The sequence below is a fragment of the Fistularia commersonii genome, chromosome 18, assembly GCF_037954325.1.
Source record: "Fistularia commersonii isolate RoL2024-O1a breed Wild chromosome 18, RoL_Fcom_v1.0, whole genome shotgun sequence".
In the NCBI taxonomy this organism is placed as follows: Eukaryota; Metazoa; Chordata; class Actinopteri; order Syngnathiformes; family Fistulariidae; genus Fistularia; species Fistularia commersonii.
This window is the reverse complement of record NC_141301.1, coordinates 14,330,209-14,350,390: the sequence shown is the minus strand read 5'-3', so window position 1 is coordinate 14,350,390 and position 20,182 is coordinate 14,330,209. Positions and strand designations below refer to the sequence as shown.

At 45.9% G+C, this 20,182-nt stretch overlaps 3 protein-coding genes and 1 long non-coding RNA gene across 7 annotated transcripts in view; 2 read left to right on the top strand and 2 right to left on the bottom strand.

The window, feature by feature from the left end:
* Window positions 1–1,535, bottom strand: LOC147224515 (uncharacterized). Of its 2 annotated transcripts, none has more exons than XR_015107483.1 (3): window positions 1,438–1,535; window positions 743–876; window positions 1–220 (listed from the first exon to the last, which is right to left on the bottom strand). It is a non-coding gene; the product is annotated as an uncharacterized LOC147224515 (long non-coding RNA). The 2 variants fall into 2 exon arrangements; XR_015107482.1 differs by having other exon boundaries at window positions 743–940; window positions 1,438–1,513.
* An 81-nt stretch (window positions 1,536–1,616) lies between these two features.
* Window positions 1,617–14,024, top strand: mfsd1 (major facilitator superfamily domain containing 1). 3 transcript variants are annotated; one of them, XM_086164243.1, is made up of 17 exons: window positions 1,617–1,782; window positions 1,976–2,028; window positions 2,240–2,352; window positions 2,660–2,702; window positions 3,027–3,094; window positions 3,737–3,845; window positions 3,950–4,052; window positions 4,850–4,948; window positions 5,284–5,395; window positions 7,130–7,186; window positions 8,946–9,102; window positions 9,285–9,382; window positions 9,475–9,587; window positions 9,894–9,941; window positions 10,060–10,126; window positions 13,648–13,753; window positions 13,965–14,024. In XM_086164243.1, exons 1-17 carry the CDS (start codon window positions 1,632–1,634, stop codon window positions 14,022–14,024), a joined length of 1,557 nt encoding a protein of 518 aa, XP_086020369.1. In that variant the 5' UTR covers window positions 1,617–1,631. The 3 variants fall into 3 exon arrangements, with proteins under 3 accessions (XP_086020369.1, XP_086020367.1, XP_086020368.1); XM_086164241.1 differs by lacking the exons at window positions 13,648–13,753; window positions 13,965–14,024 and adding an exon at window positions 12,275–13,519; XM_086164242.1 differs by lacking the exons at window positions 13,648–13,753; window positions 13,965–14,024 and having other exon boundaries at window positions 10,060–10,198.
* LOC147224513 (P2Y purinoceptor 6-like) lies at window positions 13,070–17,122 on the bottom strand. Its single transcript, XM_086164244.1, has one exon. It carries the CDS (start codon window positions 16,689–16,691, stop codon window positions 15,693–15,695), a length of 999 nt encoding a protein of 332 aa, XP_086020370.1. The 5' UTR covers window positions 16,692–17,122; the 3' UTR covers window positions 13,070–15,692.
* LOC147224512 (uncharacterized) overlaps window positions 16,949–20,182 on the top strand; it is a 96,073-nt gene continuing 92,839 nt past the window's right edge. The window contains exons 1-2 of the mRNA XM_086164276.1: window positions 16,949–17,115; window positions 17,330–17,417. Coding sequence (XP_086020402.1) covers window positions 17,093–17,115; window positions 17,330–17,417 — 111 coding nt within the window. The 5' untranslated portion in view covers window positions 16,949–17,092. The remainder of the gene's footprint in view (window positions 17,116–17,329; window positions 17,418–20,182) is intronic.

Here is a 20,182-nt window from a genome sequence, read left to right as displayed (position 1 = left end):
GAAAAACAATGTTTTTAACATCAGTTCATGGAGAACTGAGATGTGACCCGGATGTTGCTGGTTTTTTTGAAAGTATTACTTCATTTTCTATACCTTTGAAATATCATAAAAATGAAATATTTCTACAAAAACCAAACAAGAACAGGAACTATTTCAATTTCCTCTTCATCTTGTGTGGTCAATTCTCAGGGAAGAGGAAAGAGGAACAGCATACCTGCTTCTGCAAAGAGATAAAACAGCTATCTAAAAATGCATAGAAGACCACCAGAAATAATGTACATATCCCTAACTCTTGATGTTAATATTTTGCAAGCCCTTTGCAGAAATAAGACACTTCTAACACACAACGTTATTTAGGGATATCAACAGATATTGGCGTAATATTTCAAGTAGCTTGCAAATCTAGTCGATCAATTAACTCGACAGAGCAAATAATCTTGAACGTATACAAGGCCGTTGATTTATTTTGTTTGTTTGTTTTTTTTAATTGAGCCTTTTGTTTGTTTTTGTTAGAGAGGGGGAAAAAATAAAAATCAAAAAGATTAAACTGCACATCGTTGACATTGGGGCTAGCTATCACAGCTAGCTACTCCAACTTGGGCTAGCTAAACTAAAATTACCATAACCCGGAACATGATCATTTGTACTCCAAAAGGCTGGGCTAGAATATGTTATCTTTAAATGCTGCAGAACTAACTGAATGCAATAAATGCATGTCTTATTTACTGAAAAAACAACTTACCTTGAAAAACAGATTTTTGGACATTAATTAAAACTACAAGGAACCCCTTGTAGTTCCCACAGTCGTCGCTAGGTGGCGCTGATGTCTCAGAGACGCGGATGAATCAACTCCGAGGAGAATCCTGCAAAACTTCACTGCAGGAAAATGCACACTAGACTTGAGACAGCCGGAGTTAAATTTCAAGCGCAAGATGTGAATCTGGGGGGGAAAGAAAGCGCTGGACGTTCACGGTGGCTCAAATGCGTACTCGCAGCAAATCGATTCAGTTTTCATATTAAGTTAATTTATTTTATGTTAATTTGAAAGCAATGTCAAAGTCAATACATGCTGTGACAGTGCACCATTTCAATAAAGTTATGAGATGTGCATATTCAGGAGTTAGAATCAATCATTTTAATGCACGCGTTTAAATTAAAAAAATCGATACTATTTCCTTCCTTTAATTTCACTTCCTAATTAAAGCTGTGCACGATATGTTGAAATATGGCTTTTTAAAATAAAGTTTCAATCTGCATACGTCCGTCCAAAGTGTTTCAGGTGTCCATGACCACCTGGAGATGATTTCAAACGCAATGTGATTTATGCAGAACAGAAAAACACAGCGCAAAGAAGCACAGAGAAAAACCTCAGAAATAACCACCCTCGGCTAAACCGAGCCGAACACGACAGTAACATTAAATAAACATCAGTAATACCTGAGGATGATCGAAACCTGCTTGACTGAGACAAAGAAATAAAAATAATAATTTCAATAATCCATGCTCTCCAAACAAACACGTGAAACGCCAGCTGCGGCTTGGGTCACATGACCGGCCTTCCCGGGTCACATGACCAGCGAATGACGTCTTCCGCACTCGCGCTTCCCACCAGTGCCTCCGGTAGAGCCAACATGGCGGACGCCGACGAGCGGCGGGACCTGCTGGCTGAGGAGGAGGAGGATGACACCGCGACCGCCGGCGCCTCGTTGCCGGCTATCTGCGACCCAAGCCACCTCCTTCACCGGATAGTTGTCCTGGCGTTCATGTGCTTCCTCGGTTTCGGTGAGCTGTTTCTAAATCTGAGTTACCGTCATGTTTTTTTTTTTGTTTCTTTTTGGGTGGTGGTGGTGGTGGTGGGGGGGTGTTTTTACACTCACTCGCACGGGTAAAAATTAACACTTCCTATTGGCTTGGGCGTGTGACATGTGACCGACCCGGAACTAGCTTGGCTGCTCATCAAGTTCATGTGTTGCAGGAAGCTACTTCTGCTATGACAACCCGGCGGCTCTGCAGACCCATGTCCTGCAGGTAAACCCCTCATACTGCCAGAAAATATCAGGATAAAATAAAGTGTGACCCTCAAATGGAAACCCCGGGTGGGCCTTGAACTCCCAGTCCAACCCGGTTTAACTCAATCCCAACTGTTGCATTTCATGGCCACAAAGCATGAAAAGTATATCCAGTGTCAGGAGATGATTGTGAAACTGAAAGCGAGCTGTTTTGACTCTGACACGACCAGGACCTGAACCTGAGCACTGCACAGTTCATGCAGCTCTACGCCTGGTACTCCTGGCCCAACGTGGTCCTCTGCTTCTTCGGGGGGTTCCTCATTGACAGGGTCTTTGGAATCAGGTACCAGAAGTACACTGTTTTGAATAAGATAAACTTAATGGATCCCCATAGGGATTTTTTTTTGTCACAGCAGCAGTTGTTGTATCAGTGGTCACAGTTATAGTATCAATAAATATAAATATAGATATGAATTGAGAGACAATCAGAAGATAGGAAAAGACATCAACAAATAAATCAACAGTAGAGTGAACAACAACAACATCAAGGATAAGAATCGACAACAGAATGGAAAAACAAGAACTAAATATATGTTTGTGTGTGCGCTGTCCAAATTTTTTTTTTAATTATGTTTTGTTTTTCTCCCCAGGCTAGGAACTATAATCTTTTCTCTATTTGTCTGTGCTGGACAGGTGGGATTATTTTTTTTATTATAAATGTAATCCTTAGTACTTTTCTTTCATAATATTAATACTATTTTATCCTATCGATCATTCATACATAAAGACACTTTTTTCCTCCCTACACTGCGGATGCAGTGAGAGAGGAGGATACAGAGAACAGAGTTAGATGGAGAAGGTTGATTTGCTGTGGCGACCCCTGAAGGGAAAAGCCCGAAGAAAAAGACTATACAATCTAACTTCACAAAAAGTCATGAATACTGTATGATATAGAAGTCTATGACATGCAAGAGGGGATACTGAATTCATTTGAGTGTTACTTTTCTTTCTTCACAGATAATATTTGCCACCGGGGCTTTGGTGAACCGTTTCTGGCTGATGGAGGCCGGGCGCTTTGTCTTTGGGTAGGCAATAAAACAATTGGAATGATTTTGCCAAGGACTATTTCATTAATCAAAAATATGCAATATTAGTTGACGCTTTATGTATCCCCTTGGATTCCCTCGTATTTTTCCATGTCAACAATAGAAGACCCTATGACTAAATATAAGGCTAAGGCTATCAGACTTTTTAATTCCTCTTCCCTCAGCCGCAGGGAATCTTCAATCTTTGTAGTTACTGCTAACAATTAAGACAATTCATATTTCATTATATTTCTTATTCTTCCTCCTTTCTACTATTGTCTATTACTGTTATGTTTTTTATGTGAAAGTCTGGCACAACAATTTCCTTCGGGATTAATAAAGTTGTTCTCATCTCAATGTAAGACCTATTTTGTAAATATATATCCCTAGCAGTATTTTCAAACAAATCATGAGAAAATGAGGCAGAGGCTCGCATGAAATCACTGTAAATTAACAAGAAATAACAAGGAATAGCCCCAAATTTATAAGAAAGTGCCTAAAAATAAACAGCGAGACACCGCTTAAAATTACAACCTGTGTGAATTTACAAGAATGTCAAAAGTTCAGCATTGGATATTTGAAAAAAGCCATTTATGTTTGTGAGTTCATCATCAGTCCGTTGTTTTTCGATCTGTCGGTCAGTATCGGAGGAGAGTCCCTGGCCGTGGCCCAGAACACGTACGCGGTCAACTGGTTTAAAGGAAAAGAACTCAACCTGGTGTTTGGCCTTCAGCTGAGCATGGCTCGCCTGGTGAGGACATCGCCTGTCCAGCGGCGTCCGTGAGAGTTGAAGGGCTCCTGGTATGCAGAATGTGTGAGGACTTTGAGCCTATTGACCTCCCCATTTGTCTGCAGGGCAGCACTGTCAACATGAATATCATGAGCTGGGTGTACAGCAAAGTCACTGGGCTCCTGGGCCCTGCAGGACACACTACGCTCGGGGTCTCGCTCATGATAGGTAAAGTATGCAGAAGCAAATGTGCAACAGTTAAGACACGACGCGGTGCAAATAGTTGCAAATAGCCCATAATTCTGATCCATATGGAGGGGAAAATAGAGGTGATGGTCTTTGACTTTGCAACCTTTCTAATTTTTTTTTTGCTCCTCCGGGCTCTCATCAGTGTGCGCGATCGAGGGACCGCTCTAAACGGACAAATTGAATTCATGAGACAATGCCAGTCAACGGCTGCGGCGTCGTAACGTTTGCGTGAGCTCCCGGCCGTGATAGTTTCAGTTCGTTGAAGTCGAAGCCAAGTCCGTTGCGAGAAATATAAATGTTACTGAAGTGTTAATCGGAGGACGACAAATCAAACCGTGTGTGAAAAGACTTTGCAGTCATTTGTGCTTTGTCTTTATCTTTATCTCTGGCGCAGATACTAGATCCTCTCCCCTTGACTAATGATCTCAGATAACAATTCCAGCAGATACAACGAAGTGGTAAAAGGAGTTCAAAATGTTGCTGGCTGCTACTGATAAATCACGAGACTTAGAGGAAATGACACATCTCGTAGTTTTCTCCAGCCTTAAAGGGGAAAACGGCGCCTCTGCTTCTTGCGCGGCTTTCAGTTGTGCTTCCTCCCATATTTCGGCCGCACCGGCTGCACAATTTACACAATTTTCGTCTGACCATTTGAAGACACTTTTATGTGGAAACACGGCCTCCATAAGTGGTGATCAGGCGCTCTGGTGCTAGCTCCCAGGATCTTTTAACTGTTAATATCTTGCACATATTTATTTATTTGTCTTCCTCCTCAGCGGGGCTCACCTGCATCTTCTCATTGATCTGTGCCCTGGTGTTGGGGGTACTCGACAAAAGGGCGGAAAGAATCTTGCACAAGGAGCAAGGCGGAACAGGTGAGGTTTGTCACCCATGTCGTTTCTTTCCCACGTGTCCAACATACACAAAGAGCTGCAGATAAAGCGGAGACCAACAAAGTGTGTAGCTTTTTGTCGAGATTATCCCCGTTAAATGCATATTTAACCCGTCATCTTTGGGGCTTCGACACTTTCCCCGTCAGGCTCTGCTTCTTTTCTATAAAGATTGGCAGCGTAGATAAATGTATGTGTGCACATTCATGCTTCCTTTTGAAACTAGTAGCGTCTTAACAAGTGGTTGGAATTTTAAAAGAAAGACGATTTTTTTTTTTTTTTTTTTTTTCTTTTGTGTGTGTATTCATTCTGCTTGTTAGGCGAAGTAATTAAGCTGACGGATGTGAAAGATTTCCCCTTCCCGCTGTGGATCATCTTCGTCATCTGCGTGAGCTACTATGTGGCCATCTTCCCCTTTATTGGACTGGGACAGTGAGTATCACGCGGGTTCCTCCTCCTCCTCGTCTTCTTTTTTTATTTTACTTTTTTTAACGCTCCTCAAGCAAAGAAGGACACTGCCTCACCGGTGTAATTTAAGAGGTAATTTGTAAGGGAATATTTTACTGGGAACAAGCTAGCGCCGGACTAGCTTGTGTCGTAAACCACTTTTATTCTTCAAGGGACAGTGAGTCACAGGAGTGAGTCACCGTAGCGCGAAGGAGCGGCGGCTACATGGCAGCGCCGCACACACACTTGTGGTTTTATGATAATTAACGGTCTTTCTCTGTCCTCACCTGGTGAGAGAGATCCCGAAAAACAACCAAAGGTGTGTGTGTTATCGTGAAAACACCCGGCTAATGCGCAGAAGCCAAGTATTGATATTTTGTTATAAATTGACATTGCAAGTAATGTGCAAACATTTTAAGTTGTAGCAAAATAAAATCCCTAATGGCTTTTGCAGACCATTACACAAAGGAGGTGGTGTTTTTTTTTTTTTTTTTCCCAAGAGTTAATGAAAAATGTCCTTTTTGGGAAATCTTTTGCCAAAAAAAGGGCAAATGAATAGCACCCTATGCTGTTCTATTTAAAGTTACAATATAAAAATGACAATTAGGTATTTGGGAGCATCCTGGTGGTTTTTAGAGAGCAGGGTCACAGGACAGCCGCCCGTTTCAGGAAAGGGATTTTAAATGGTGGTAATTACCTAAAACATATGACCGCAAATGAGTGTCGAAAGGTTACTGTTTTAATTGTAAACTTAAAGGTCAATATCCAGATGCTTCTCTCAACAAGACACTAAAACCTCTACACCCTGTTCCCTGGTATCAAGACATTTTCACAGCAATGCAAAAATTACTTCATCCCTTAATCACTGAAATAATGAAAAAAAAAAAAATTCTGAGTTGCTTAGATTGTTTTTAAATTTTTTTATGTATATATCCTCATCCGTAACATTGGAGGAATCGGGTCCAAGGATACATAATTTTTTCGAGTGAGAAATATGTGTCACTTGGAAGATGACAAACATCCAAAACACAACCACCTGAAGGGGGTGTTATAGCTTTATGGCCCAAATATCGTGCCTCGCCTTTTAATACCCCACCGTCAATCAGTTATTTACCAGCTCAGAAAGCAAGCATCATTTCTGACAAGACGTGACCACTCAAAGTATATATGAAAATGTATGAAAGCACTCACTTAATCTGGCAGATTTATCTCAAAACACTATCAACACATATTATATCTGAAATAAGGTATTTCAATACTTGATGTGGTGAATGCAGAGGTGTTGCTGTTCTGTCCTTCATGCTGTGCCGGGAGTGATGTTCTGAGCGTGGCTCATTAAATGACTATGATTTCAGTGATGACACCGTACGAAGCTGCATTATCATCAGACCACAAAGGTAGTGGTCAGAAATGGAAAGGGGTTTGACAAATGGCTCCGCGATAAAAGAAAGCAATTGAAGCTATCGAAACCTGTGTTTCCGTCACTGAAAGGCACTCAGGAGTCACTTAGCAACTGGCATGGATTTTTTTTTTTTTTTTTTTTTTTTTTTTTTTCCCCTCCCCGACGAAGGGTCAGCGCTCCCAGAGCAAATAGTTGTTCCTCAAATGCTGCCGAGAGTAATAAATGCCAGATTGATTTCTCCTCTCCTTGTGGTGCGAGGTGAGGTGTCGCCCTGCACGATGAGTCCCACCATCTCGCTTTTTTTTTTCATTTTGCAGGGTGTTCTTCATTGAAAAATTCAACTTTTCCCCCGCCGAGGCCAGAGCTGTCAACAGGTAACTCGCAGCGGGAGTCCAGACCTGAAGGACTTTTACCTCCAGTAACGTACAACACTTAGAAACCCCCTTTGAGCCAGACTCGGTTTTCTCAGAAACGCCATAGTCAGATTTATTAAAAATTGATTTTATATTTAAATGTACCACCCACTCATCATATTCCCTTTTTAGTCATTTAATGCCACAATATTACAGATGGCTTCAGTGAGGAGATTTGTCCGTTTTTGGCAGAGAAGTGTATTTCAGGTAAAAGTGTGGCTCAGTGCACGCGTAATGGCAGTTAAAAAACTTTTTATTAGCAGTCATTTTTCACATTTCACTTATATATTTTCATCAAGACCCAGAAAAGACATATGACAGGGGTGCAGAGAGAGGAACTCTGGTTTTGTATGAGGAAGTTTAGAGTGGCAGAGAAGTATGTTACACTGGTGCAGGACATGTATGCTTGCTGTGAGACAGTGGGGAGGTGTGACGGAAGCTCAAGGTAGAGCTGGGACTTCATCAAGCATTTGCTCTGAGCCCCTTCCTGTTTGCAGTTGTGATGGACAGGCTGACCGATGACGTCCATGGAGACAGGAATCTCCATGGACCATGACGTTTGCAGATGACGATGTGATCTATAGTGATAGCAGAGAACAGGTTGAGGAACATCGAGAGTTGGAGGTATGCGCTGGAAAGGAGAGGAATGAAGGTCAGTGCAACAAGACAGAATACACGTGTGAATGAGAGGGACCCGGGTGGAACAGTGAGGCTACAGGGAGTGGAGATCGAGAAGTTGGAAGATTTCAAGAACTTAGGGCCAACAGTCGAGAGCAGGGAGCGGCAACCTACATCCTTACACCGCGGCTCCGAGTGGCTTGGGAAAATAAATTTTAACTATTTCATTGAAGTGTATTTTATTTGTGTGAGTTCCTTTTTTTTAGTTTAAGTTCTAAATTGGAAGATTGTGGTGATCTTGAAATATTAAAATAGAATGATATTTGTTACTTTTCGACGCACAAAATAAGTCGCACTCGCGGAAGCCGGTGCACCGGCAAGGATGCCGTCAATTTGTCGAGACTTTCAATCACAGGTTGGCAAAATATGAAAAAGCAATCTATACCGTGGTATCTTTATCTTTGCAGCTCTCAGTGTTTTCTTTTCCGTGGAAACCAGGTCCAAATGGCTCTTTGGGTGTTGAAGGTTGCCGAGCCCTGGTCTAGAACAATGGAGAGTGTGGAAAGGAGGCACAGAAACGGGTTCAAGCAGGTTGGAATGGGTGGAGAAAAGTGTCAGGGGTACGAAGAGATGGAAGACTGTCAGCCAGAATGAAAGGAAAGGTGGCGGAAACAGTGGTGAGACCAGAAACAGTGACTGAAGAAAAGACAGGAGGCAGAACTGGAGGTCGCAGAGATGAAGATGTTGAGGTTCTCTTTGGAAGTGACCAGGATGGAGAAGATCAGGAATTAGTCCATCAGTGGGACGGCACATGTCGGATGTTTTGGAGAGAAGGTCAGAGAAGACAGACTGAGATGGTTCGGTCATGGACAGAAGAGGGATAGTGAATATATTGGTAGACTGGAATTGGAGGTCTAGAGGAAGACCCAAAGAGAAGAGGAGGACACAGAGAAAAGGGTTAGATGGAGAAGGTTTCTTTGCTGTGGTGACCCCTGAAGAGAAAAGCCTGAAGGACAAGAAGATTTTCAAAACATCTAAGGGTAACTCCATGTACGCCATGTTTACATGCATCGATCACCCGATGCGCCTCCTGTCTCCCCAGCATCGTGTACATCATCTCGGCCCCTGCCTCTCCGGTTTTGGGCTTCATGGTTGACAAGACCGGGAGGAACGTGGTCTGGGTCATCTGCGCCGTGGTCGCCACCCTCGCCGCTCATATGATGCTGGCTTTCACCTTCTGGAATCCATGGATCGCCATGGTAACAATTCCGTTTTGCCTGTCTGTATCCTGTCTCGCGATGCGGTGCAGGTGTCCGTTGGTTATCGTCTCCTTTGTTTCACCCGCAAACCTCCTCCTCCTCCGATCTGCCGACCCACGGCTCGTCCCCGACTCGAGGAATTGTACATATTTGTCGTATAATTGGACCCACATGTGTTCCAGTCCCTGCTGGGCGTGTCCTACTCCTTGCTGGCCTGTGCTCTGTGGCCCATGGTGGCCTTCGTGGTGCCCGAGCATCAGCTGGGGACGGCTTACGGCTTGTACGTATCCACTTTCTCACGCTCTTTCCTTTCACTGATCATTTAAGCGGGTTTGTTTTCACCACTGAGCTGATCCTCTTCCCCCCCCCCAGCATGCAGTCTATCCAGAACCTGGGTCTGGCTCTCATCGCCATGGCAGCAGGAGCCATCCTCGACAACAAAGGATACCTTTTTTTGGAAGTGTTTTTCTGCGCCTGCATCTGCAGTCAGTATTTATTTTTTTTTTTGTTTCCTTTCTGTGTGTTTTGCGACGGTAACTTCCCGTAAGGCCGTTTTAAAAGAATGTCTCGGTTGATTTTGCTGCCTTTTTCGTCTGCTCTTATCCTTGATATTGTTGTTCACTCTACTGTCTATTTATTTGTTGATGTCTTTTGCTATCTTCTAATTGTCTCTCAATTTATATTTATATTCATATTTATTGCTAATGTAACTCTTACGCTGCCGTGACAAAAGAATTTCCCCTTTGGGGATCGATAAAATGTATCCGATCTTATTTTTTTCCCTCTCGTAGTTGCACTGATGGCCGTGGTGCTGCTTTACTTTGTGGACTTCCTCCGAGGTAAGAGAACCGGAGGATCCTTCTGGATCTCCTGTGATTCCTCCTCACGTCGCCGAGCTGCTCCGAGAGCAGCCCCGCTTCTCAACGTCCGCCGACGTTCACTTCTTAATCTCTGCAGGAGGAGATTTGAACCGGTCGGCCGCGGACAGAGCCAAAGCCCTGAAAGAGGCCACGTCAGATGCAGAGTGAGTAGTTTGACCCTCTATTTTTATGGCCGCTTCTCCGACCTCTCCGCCGTTAGATAGGCGAGCATCTCCAAAACACGGCGACGCCGCTCATCGGCAGGTGAGCTAGCATACTTTGTGATATCAGCTCCAGTACTCGTTTTATACCCAGACGTCTCCTTGGGTGACTCTGCTATTGTCAGTTAAATAGAAATATAATCCATGTTTGAGTATCACAATGTCGAATCCCAAACGGTTTTCTACGATGGCCGTAATTCTCCATCTTTTTTTCGGTGGAAATACACTGCTCAAAAAAATAAAGGGAACACTTAAAAAACACATCCTAGATCTAAATGAATGAAATATTCTTATGAAATACTTTGCTCTTTACACAGTTGAATGTGCTGACAACAAAATCACACAAAAATGATCAATGGAAATCAATTGTATCAACCCATGGAGGTCTGGATTAGGAATCCCACTCAAAATTAAAGTGTAAAAACAAACTCCAGGCTGATCCAACTTTGATGTAATGTCCTTAAAACAAGTCAAAATGAATCTGTGTTGCTTCCTGAGTGGACACTATGATTTCACACAAGTGTGATTGACTTGGAGTTTACATTGTGTTGTTCAAGTGTTCCCTTTATTTTTTTGAGCAGTATATTTGTCAGTATTTCAAAAGCGGCAAAGACGTGGCCGTGACTTCTCGGACAGCTCAGGAAAGGATTTCTCCAGATTTGCCGCGGAGGTTCAGCTGGGGATCCCAGATGAACAGTTTAGGTTTGATTTCATTTTCCTTGAGTTATCGTTCACAAATTAAAGGCCGGTGCCCAAACTGAATGGTGCTCAGGGCGATAATATCTGATAATGGTGCAGGTTTTAATTGTTTTTCTGCGGCGGGCAGCCGGCCTATCGGTGCTTTCACGTGAGATTCGCGGGTCGCGTTTCGGTGGCCATTTCCGACTCACCGCCTAACAACTTTATTTCAGATCTGTGGACGTTCTCAGTCTTCCAGGTCATCGAAATCTTCTTGTCTTGGCAAGCGGACTTGAATTTCTTCACTTGAATCTCCAGCTGGCTCCTTCGTCCTGAAACCCACCGGTCGCCATCGTCTCAAGCATGTTCTGCATGAGTGGGAATGGTTTCAGAGAGAGTTGACCAGATTCTGGGACCCATGATATTAAAGATTTAAAATAAGGAAGGCAGCATAACTTGTCAGAACATGGGTAATAGAATTAGGACCAGAGACTATTCAGGCGAGCTGAAACCCTAGTGGCCATTGGCGCCATCGGTGTCCTCTTATGTCTTTGTGTTATCAGAATTCAGCTCTAAAACATGAACAAATAACAAATGGGACAATGATTTGTTTTTCAAACCGTTCTGTCTCATTTCAGTATGCATGCTTTTGTGATGGGGGGGGAGATGCACCCCCAATCAGAGAGAAGAAACTAAAGAAAAATTTAGAAAATTATGCTTGTGTTTTTTTAATGAATGAATTTACTTCTGCATATAACTCACAAATATTCAAATAAAATACAAATTATTTTCAGGTTTTCAAGTCCCTGATACCAAAGACATTTCAAGAGTAAACAATGTAAAAAAACAACAACAAAAAAAAACCCTATCTACCAGTATTACTTATGATTATTATTATTTTTTTTTTATATCAGGGATCTTGTTTAATTATGCAAGATGTGACTTCAAGTCCCAGAATCTGGTCAAGTCTCCCTGAAATCGTTTCCACGCGACATAACGTGCTTGAGACGCTGGCGACCAGCGGGTTACAGGATGAAGGAGCCAACTAGAGATTCAACTGAAGAAATTCAAGTCCACTTGCCAAGACAAGAAGATTTCAACAAGAATTTTGTTCCGGATGTTTGTATAAAGAATAGTCGTGTGAGTGGAGGAGCTTGAACTCACCAACTACCAGGAACCAACCAGGCTTTCTCGACTCGCGTGTTCGTCGATATACTCTGAAATCCAGCAAAGACGCAGGAGTTTTACGGGGATTGTAGCTCGGAAACAAAGTGCAGGCGCGTCTTTATGTACCTCTGTCGTCACAGTGGGCAGGATCCATATATTTTCATCCGTCCACACATTTCATCCACTCGTCGCTATCTGGGAGTGCAAACTAATTTGTGGGTCCGTGCTGTATTGGATATTTTCCAGATGATGATGATGATGATGAGGTCCCGGGCGTCAGAGCCGGCGGGCTACGCCGTCCAACCTCGAGGGGAGGGACCGCGCCTCTGCCTCCGCCCGACGCCCGACATCTGTGACTCTTCCCACCAGAACTGACCGCCTGGCTCGCCTGTAACAATAGCTGTTCCACGTCCAGGTCAACACAGCGGCAGATTAGGAATCCCGCTCGTTTTCACGCGCCGAAACCGTGACGCGTTATCAGGTCTCCGATCTCCGGTGCCGCCCTCCACCCTCCACCCTCCGTCTGCTATCACGGAAGAAACGTGAGATGCTTGAGTGTGTTTTTAAGCATCTCAAACGTCAGGACTGTTCAGCAGAAGTTGGACCGGCGTCTTCTTGGATTAGCAGCCTTTATATTCCATGCAAATTCTACTTAATCTGACCGCTAATGCATCTCTCGGTTATGGGATTCCTTTAGAAATACTACACTTAAATTGTGTCAACTTTTTTAATGAATTATACAGATTTTCTACTTTTTTTTTAATGGCAAAATCTTAGTTACCTGTGTACATATCTTTTTTTTTTTTTTTAAAGTAATCATGAAACACAGTTTCTCATTCCTCAGCATCTTGCGATTAGTTTCAATCATGCATGCTGATGACCAGCTTGAATCATAATTGCACATTTTTGGATCGTTCTTTGCTGGTTTGGGGCCTTAAAGAAAAAATATATTTCTTATAATTATCAGGTATTGAACCACTATAATGATAAAGAGAGGCTTTTAATGGCATTCACCCACGTGGTGATTCCCTTTAAAGTGACTTTTTTTTTTTTTTTTTTAAGCGATTTACTCCACACACAACCGATGTTTTTATTATCTAATTAATCAAGTTTGACGTATTGATTTGTCAGAAGTTCAGCCCAGGATTGTCAGCGAACGTTGCCTGGGAATAAGAAAGGGAGACGCGTCTCCCTGGATGTTATCAGGGTCACAGGCTGGATGAGCCGCCTTCACTACCTCCCATTACCGTGGAAAAAGTCACAGAATAAACAGTGCTTACTGTTCTGCCCGGATGAAAAAAAAACACCTCTATTTCACAGCTGCACTATTAATAAGACGTTACTGACTTTTGTCAAAGTGAAAATCACTTTAATTTTATCGCCTGAGCAGTTTTGTTGTTTTTTTTTTTTTTTTTTTTTTTTATACAGACCTAATCGCTTTTGATTTGTTCATGGGACAATGGCATGTAATTAAACGTGTTGGAAAGGCAATACAATTCTCTGCAGGCGGTCTTATTTTCAAACCCTTTTGTTCTTTTCCCCCATGCTTCGGAAACACTCCGCAGTCTTGTGTCACGGAGCGATCGAGTTAAAAGTTGGGAACGCTGTTATCGCTGCAGGGGTAAAAGGCGGCGGAGTAAAATGACAGAAGGCCAAGTCGCCAGACAAACACCAATGTCTGCTTTCGGTTTACGCAACCGCTACCTCTCCAGGCTGGGAACGCAGGTACGTGCGCTGTAATATTTGGTGATTAGATTCAGGATCAGAATGGTTATCAGTTCAATTAGCCAGTAATCTTAAAACACGGGTTGTTCTTGTTTAAAGAGGCGGTACGGCCTGGAACGCCACGCAGGTTGCAAGTTTGCTGCAAATGTGTTTTCTTCCCCTTCCTTCACTCCATCCTTGTTATTTCACCCTCCCTCTCTCTCTCTCTCAGCTTCCAGACCACTGTTACACCCATCTGTCATCGCTTGCCCACAGGAGTGTGCTGAAATGATGCCCTTCATTCATCTGTCTGCTCCTGCAGCTCCGGAACAACTCGCTCTGAAAACCGGGTCACTTGCAAAATAGCCCAACCCCTTAAAAAACAAAACAAAAAAAAAACCACAATGAAATATTTCTTTTTTTACCTGCAAGGTATTTATAACCTTCATTTGTCTTGATTTTTTTTGATGGCGAGATGGGCGGCCGTGCCTTTTCACCAAAGACGTCATCCTGGTCTTTTCATCATCAAGTTTTAAGCCTTTTTATAGAAGCAGACAAAACACGCCGCACATTCCTGTATTGCAGCGCTGCTTGGAGGACAACAGCTCTCTGAAATGTCAAGTCAGCTGTGGGGTTGAGTGCGTGGGAGCGACTCGTTGTTTTTGAAGGTTTATTCTTTTTCCCCTCCTCAAAAATCGGCTGATACTTCATCGTCTTAAAGCGAAGCTCCAATCAGGATAAATCCATCTGTTATATTTCAGTGCAGATTAATGAGCTGAAGGTATTTACCTTTATATCGCAACGTGGTTTTATCTGCATCGACGGGAACTTTGCCGTTCTTTTCAAATCGGTTTATTCATTATCTGCTGATTATCCGAGGGCCGCAACCGATCCAGCTGTCATTGGGCGAGAGGCCGGTCTCACCCTGGACCGGTCGCAAGTCCATCACATGAAGACACACAACCGTTCACACAACAAATAGACATTCATTCAAATACCATAGAGGCACACAACTATTCACCCTCTCATTTACGGCATATAAACACACACACACATTCACTGTCAGTCACACAGCATAGAGACACACAACTATTCATCCGTTCATTCACATGTCATATACACACAACCATTCACATGTCATATAAAGGCACACAACCATTCACACATTCTATAGAGACACAACCATTCACCCCCTCATTCACATGTCTTAAGGACACACACACGCACACCCATTCACACACACACGATATAGAGACACACAACCATTCAACCTCTCGTTCAAATGTCATAAAGACGCACACACACACCATATTGATACACAACCATCACACGTCATAGACACACACCCATTCATTGTCATTCACACACCATATATAGACAAAACCATTCACACATATAAAGGCACACAACCATTCACACACAAAAGAGACACACAACCATTCACACACGCAATATAGAGACACAACCATTCACACACTATGTAGACACGCAACCATTCACCCTCTCATTCACATGTCATAAAGACACACACGCACCCATTCATTGTCATTCACACAGCATATTGACACACAACCATCACACATCATATAAAGACACACACCCATTCATTGTCATATAGTCTATATGGTGTGTGAATGACGATGACTGTGTGTGTGTGTGTTTGTGTGTGTGTCTATACTACAACCATTCGCCCTGTTATTCACAAGCCTTGGTTGTTTAGGTTCTCCTGCACAGTTTTGGACTTTGGGAGGAACCCGGAGCAGGAAACCCAAGCAGACCAAGTGAGACCAGAAGAAGAAGCCGGACCCCCTTGCAGGGCGGAGGACAATCCCGGTGCAGTTCGGACCCCGGCTCTGGGTTCAATCTCTGGGGCCTTCCTGCAGGCCCGTTTGCATCTTCCACGCCCTCACAATCATCGCTCCTCCCGAAAAGGACAACGCGAGAGGGTTGCGGCGAAGCCTCACGGTGAAAGCGAGCCGACGGGGACCCCTGACCCCAGGGCCCTGCGGGGGCCTCCGTCCAGCATGCCGGGCTGCACCGCCCTCCTCCTCCTCCTCCTCCGGCAGAACCAGGCCCGCAGCTGCTGCCGGTGCCTGCCGGAGCCCCAGAAGAAGAGGAGCGGGTTGGCGCAGCAGTTGAAGCTGACGACGGGCTTCCACACCTTGTAGGAGATCATGACCACGTTGAGGAGGTGGCAGCGTCCCGGCATGTAGACCCTCACGAACAGGTAGACGGTCCGGGTGAGATGGTACGGGACGAAGCACAGGACGAACACGGCGCACACCAGCAGGAGGGTGCGCCGGCACCGGGCGCGCAACCGGGAGACGCCCCCGGCCCCGCGGCGCAGCGCCCGCATCATGGAGCAGTAGCAGGAGACCACGACCAGGAAGGGGATCAGGAAGCCCGCCACGGCCAGGAACAGGCCGTAGGGGAAGAACGCCCCGAAGTGCGCCGGGTCGGTCATGTCGAAGCACACCGTCATGTTGTTGATGGCGCCGGTGTGCGCGAAAGCCAGCGTGGGAAGGATTTCCACGGCGGCCAGGAGCCACACGGAGCCCGACGCGAAGGCGGCGCGCCGCCGCGTCCTGAGGGAAACGAGCGGGAAACGCACGGCCAGGAAGCGGTGCACGCTGACGCAGGTGAGGAACATCATGCTGCAGTGCAGGTTCATGTAGAAGAAGAAACGCACGCCTTTGCAAAGCGCGTCCCCGAACGGCCAAGCGTCGCCCATGGCGTTGCTGACGATGAGCGGCGGCAGGGCGAACACGTACAGCAGGTCCGCCGACGCCAAGTTGGCCAGGTACACCGCCGTGCTGCTCCAGCGGCGCGTCCCCGCGCACACGCACCGCAGCACGGCGCCGTTGAGCGCCAGACCCAGCGAGAACACCAGGCCGTAGCTCAGCGGCAGCAGGATCCGCTTGTAGGAGTCGCTCACCGGGCAGGCGTGGAAGTCCGCCATCCGGGAGGCGCGCCGGGAGTCTGACAGGCGCACGGCTCGATTCGTTCAAATACCACGAGTGTTTGCACAGTGCAAACACACACACACACACACACACACCTGCTCCCACCTGTGCAAACTCAACCTACACACACATATACAACATCACCGTGCTTGCACCGAGGGGGCGGTTCATCGGCATCATGCGCTGATACTGTCATGCAGTGTGTGTGTGTGTGTGTGTGTGTGTCGATTCAAGCGTGCACGGTTGAAAAGAAAACGCGCACACGCTCGGCACCCCATTGGCTGCAAGGATCTCCAAGTCTGCTCTCCACCTCCCTCCCCTCCCTCTCTCTCTCTCTCTCTCTCTCCGGTCTCCAGGCTCACTCCATCCCCGGCTTCCCGCGGACGCAGAGCTCGCCATGCTGAGGAACGGCGCGTACAGGTTGGTGTCACACACACACACACACATCAGATTGTTCAGCCTTTAAAAAAAAAAAAAATTACGTATTTACATGCATGTCTATTTCCTGCCGTGCGGCGGAGGCTGCATCCGCATCCGCGGTAAAGCCGCGCTCCGCAGCCGGACGGAGGCGAAGCCGCAGCGGCTGCAAGCCGGTTCGAGTTCCGGTGTCCCCTAACTTTGGCTCTCCTTCCAGGGGCCTCCAGCAGGGCGGAGAGGCGAGGCTGCGCGGCGGGGGTTCGGCCAGGGAGAGGAAGCACCTCGCTCTGTGCATCAACGGCCAGGTAAGGCTGGTCCTGCAGGAGGAGGAGATGATCGAGGAGGAGGAGTGTGGTGGTTTTGTGGACTTGTAGATGTTGATAGCAGGAGTGCGCTGGACACCGAGCTTTGCTGTAAAAGCCTTTTTGTCAGGGAGAACAATCAGTTATATAACCTGTAAGTTGGCGGTTCAAACACTGCAAACAGTTTCCAGGAGCCTCCGCAGCATCAGGACCAGGGGCAGAGAAACATCTCAGAGTCTGGATTGTCCTCCTCCTCCCCTCCCCCCTTCCCACTCACCGGCTATTCATTTTAAATCTGAAAATTACTTTTTTTTTTTTTTTTTTTTTTGCACGCTGGCTTCGGGCTCCTGATGGATATTTTTCTTTTGTCACGGCTCATCAGCTCCACTTATTCATGTCTTCATCTGCAGCTCATCCGCTGAGGGGGGGGGGGAGTGTTGCTCATTTAACCAGATTGAATCCGTCACGTTCATCATTTAAATTTCAGAATAATCCATTTTAAAGCAGAACGGCGTTCCCCATGTGCGGCTGCAGGTGCACCGGTTCACCTGGCCGACCTCGGCTCCTAAATCTTTTATGCGGGTGATGTAGTGTTGCGCATTATTGGCAACTGGGAATATTGAGCTCTGAAAGTACTCCTCCATCGCTGTGTGCAACTTACCCTGCAATATACACACACTCATGCATGCATGTATGCACACACACACACCCCTAAACACTCTAATTTTCCCTCCAGAACTGTTCCAGTTTTTTTTTTTTTATCAATTTTTTTTTTTTTTTTTTTATTTCTTCCTACTGCTCCACCTGACAGATGAATTTAAATATCGCTCTCCGAGAGTTACGTTTCTCCGGCGGATCCGGTTTGAATTCCGAAAGGAGAGCGCGCAGGAGGGCACAAGGAGGCCCGCTGAAGGACTCGCCGGTAATTGGCTTGTGAAATATGAGCGAGGATAGAAATGCAGGTTATTGGATATGGAAGCTGCTCCACTTGCTGCGTCGGTGTGAGTGATTCAGATTCATTGCCAAGGCGTGAACCCCCCGAGAAGCGCATTAATCTATCCGGCTATTACCCCATAATCAATGGGACAGCTGAATTTTACAGCCGTGGGCTCATGTTGTTAACCATTTTACACAGAGCTTATTTAAGCAGGGGGAGTGGTGGTGGTGGGGGTCGGGGGTCGGGGGTCACGTTTAATGGGGTTCGGGGTGAAATATACTGTACAGGTGACACTGTTGACACAGCACTAGCAGCTGGAATGTTGATATCATTCGTCAATACCTCCCCTTTTCCCCCTTAAAGTCCTCGGTTGCTCCTAATTCACCCAAGATGCTGAACGCCCCCCCTATCCAGCACGCCGCCCTCCTGAAGAAATAATCCACTTGAGCTCAACGGGAAACAGGAATCCAGTCGATGCACGCCGGGGGATGGTGCATATTGCGATAGCCCGTCGCCCCGGAAGGGGTGTCGTATTTCCGAAGTGCTTTGCAATCTCCGGCCCTGCTGGGACGCGGCCTGCGCCGAGCGCCGCCTCAAAACCGGCGCCTCGATTGAGTCATAATAACCTGGAGGAAGAAGATGAGTCCGCACGCTGATGGATGCCATGGGTGTCTTCCCGCTCGCCGCCGTCGAGCGAGGAAGAATTACACCCTGCGCCGATGTGCACGAGTCTCCAAGCCGAAGCGATGCTCCGCGCCTCGGAGACGCCTCGCGTTCACTCGCTCATCCCTGCCATTTTTGTAGTCCTAATCCCATCGCTATGTCTTGGAAAACCTATTTGATTTAAACGACGACTTCAGGTTTCACAGAAGGAAGCCCCGTTTGATGATGTGTGTGTGTGAGCATTCCCTCCCTCGCCATATGTTAACCGAACCAGCTCCATAGTAGTGTGTGTGTGAGTCGGAGGGTGTGTGTGTGTGGGGGGGGGGGGGTCCCAAGTGCCCCATTTTGCATTTTAATAGACCGCATGATCATTTTCTCACTCGTCACACCCCACGCGGCCCACCTCTCCGGTTTGAAGCACGTCTTCTAATTACAATAAAAGTGCGCCCTCGTCCTTTTCATATCAATAACCCTCTCGGTGTGTGTGCAGAGTCCTCTGTTTCCTCCGCGCCGCTCTCAACACCGGCCCTGACGCTTTCTCTACGGGGGGGTTGATCAGAGCGTTAATGCATTATAACATTTCTGAATATTGATTATAGGTCAAAGAGAAAGTATTGTTTGCTCGGCGCGCAAAACGTGAGCTCCTTGTCTAAATTGTTAGACGTTTGTTAATGAACTGTAAAAAGTGGGAGAGGTTGACTCGAGACCAGAAACTTGTGTTGCAGATTGACGTCTTTGTAACAAGCCTCCTTTGGATAGTTAAGATGATTCACATCTGTGGAGGTTCTCAGTCATGCAGGTCACGGGGAATTCTGGTCAAAATCTGGAGATCAAGAAGTTGGAGGATTTCAGGTACTTGGGGTCGGACAGAATGGAAGGAAAGGTGTACGAGACAGCGGTGAGACCAGCCATGCTGTGTGGACTAGAAACTGTAAAGATGACCAAAAGACAGGAGGCAGAGCTGGAGGTTGCAGAGATGAAGATGTTGCGGTTCTCTTTGGGAGGGACCAGGATGGAGAGGATCAGGTATGAGCCCATCAGAGGGACGGCCCATGTTAGATGTTCTGGAGAGAAGGTCAGAGAAGCCTGACTGAGATGGTTGGGGATAATAAATATATTGGTAGACGGAAGCCGGAACGGGAGCTGCCTGGCAGGAGGTCTGGAGGAA

Coding starts and splice junctions, on each gene's coding strand:
- LOC147224513 (XM_086164244.1), bottom strand. CDS start 16,691: ATGGCGGACTTCCACGCCTGCCCGGTGAGCGACTCCTACAAGCGGATC.
- mfsd1 (XM_086164243.1), top strand. CDS start 1,632: ATGGCGGACGCCGACGAGCGGCGGGACCTGCTGGCTGAGGAGGAGGAG. Junction 2,353..2,659: donor GACAGGGTCTTTGGAATCAG/GTACCAGAAGTA, acceptor TTTTCTCCCCAG/GCTAGGAACTATAATCTTTT. Junction 13,754..13,964: donor TCTCCAGGCTGGGAACGCAG/GTACGTGCGCTG, acceptor TCTCTCTCTCAG/CTTCCAGACCACTGTTACAC.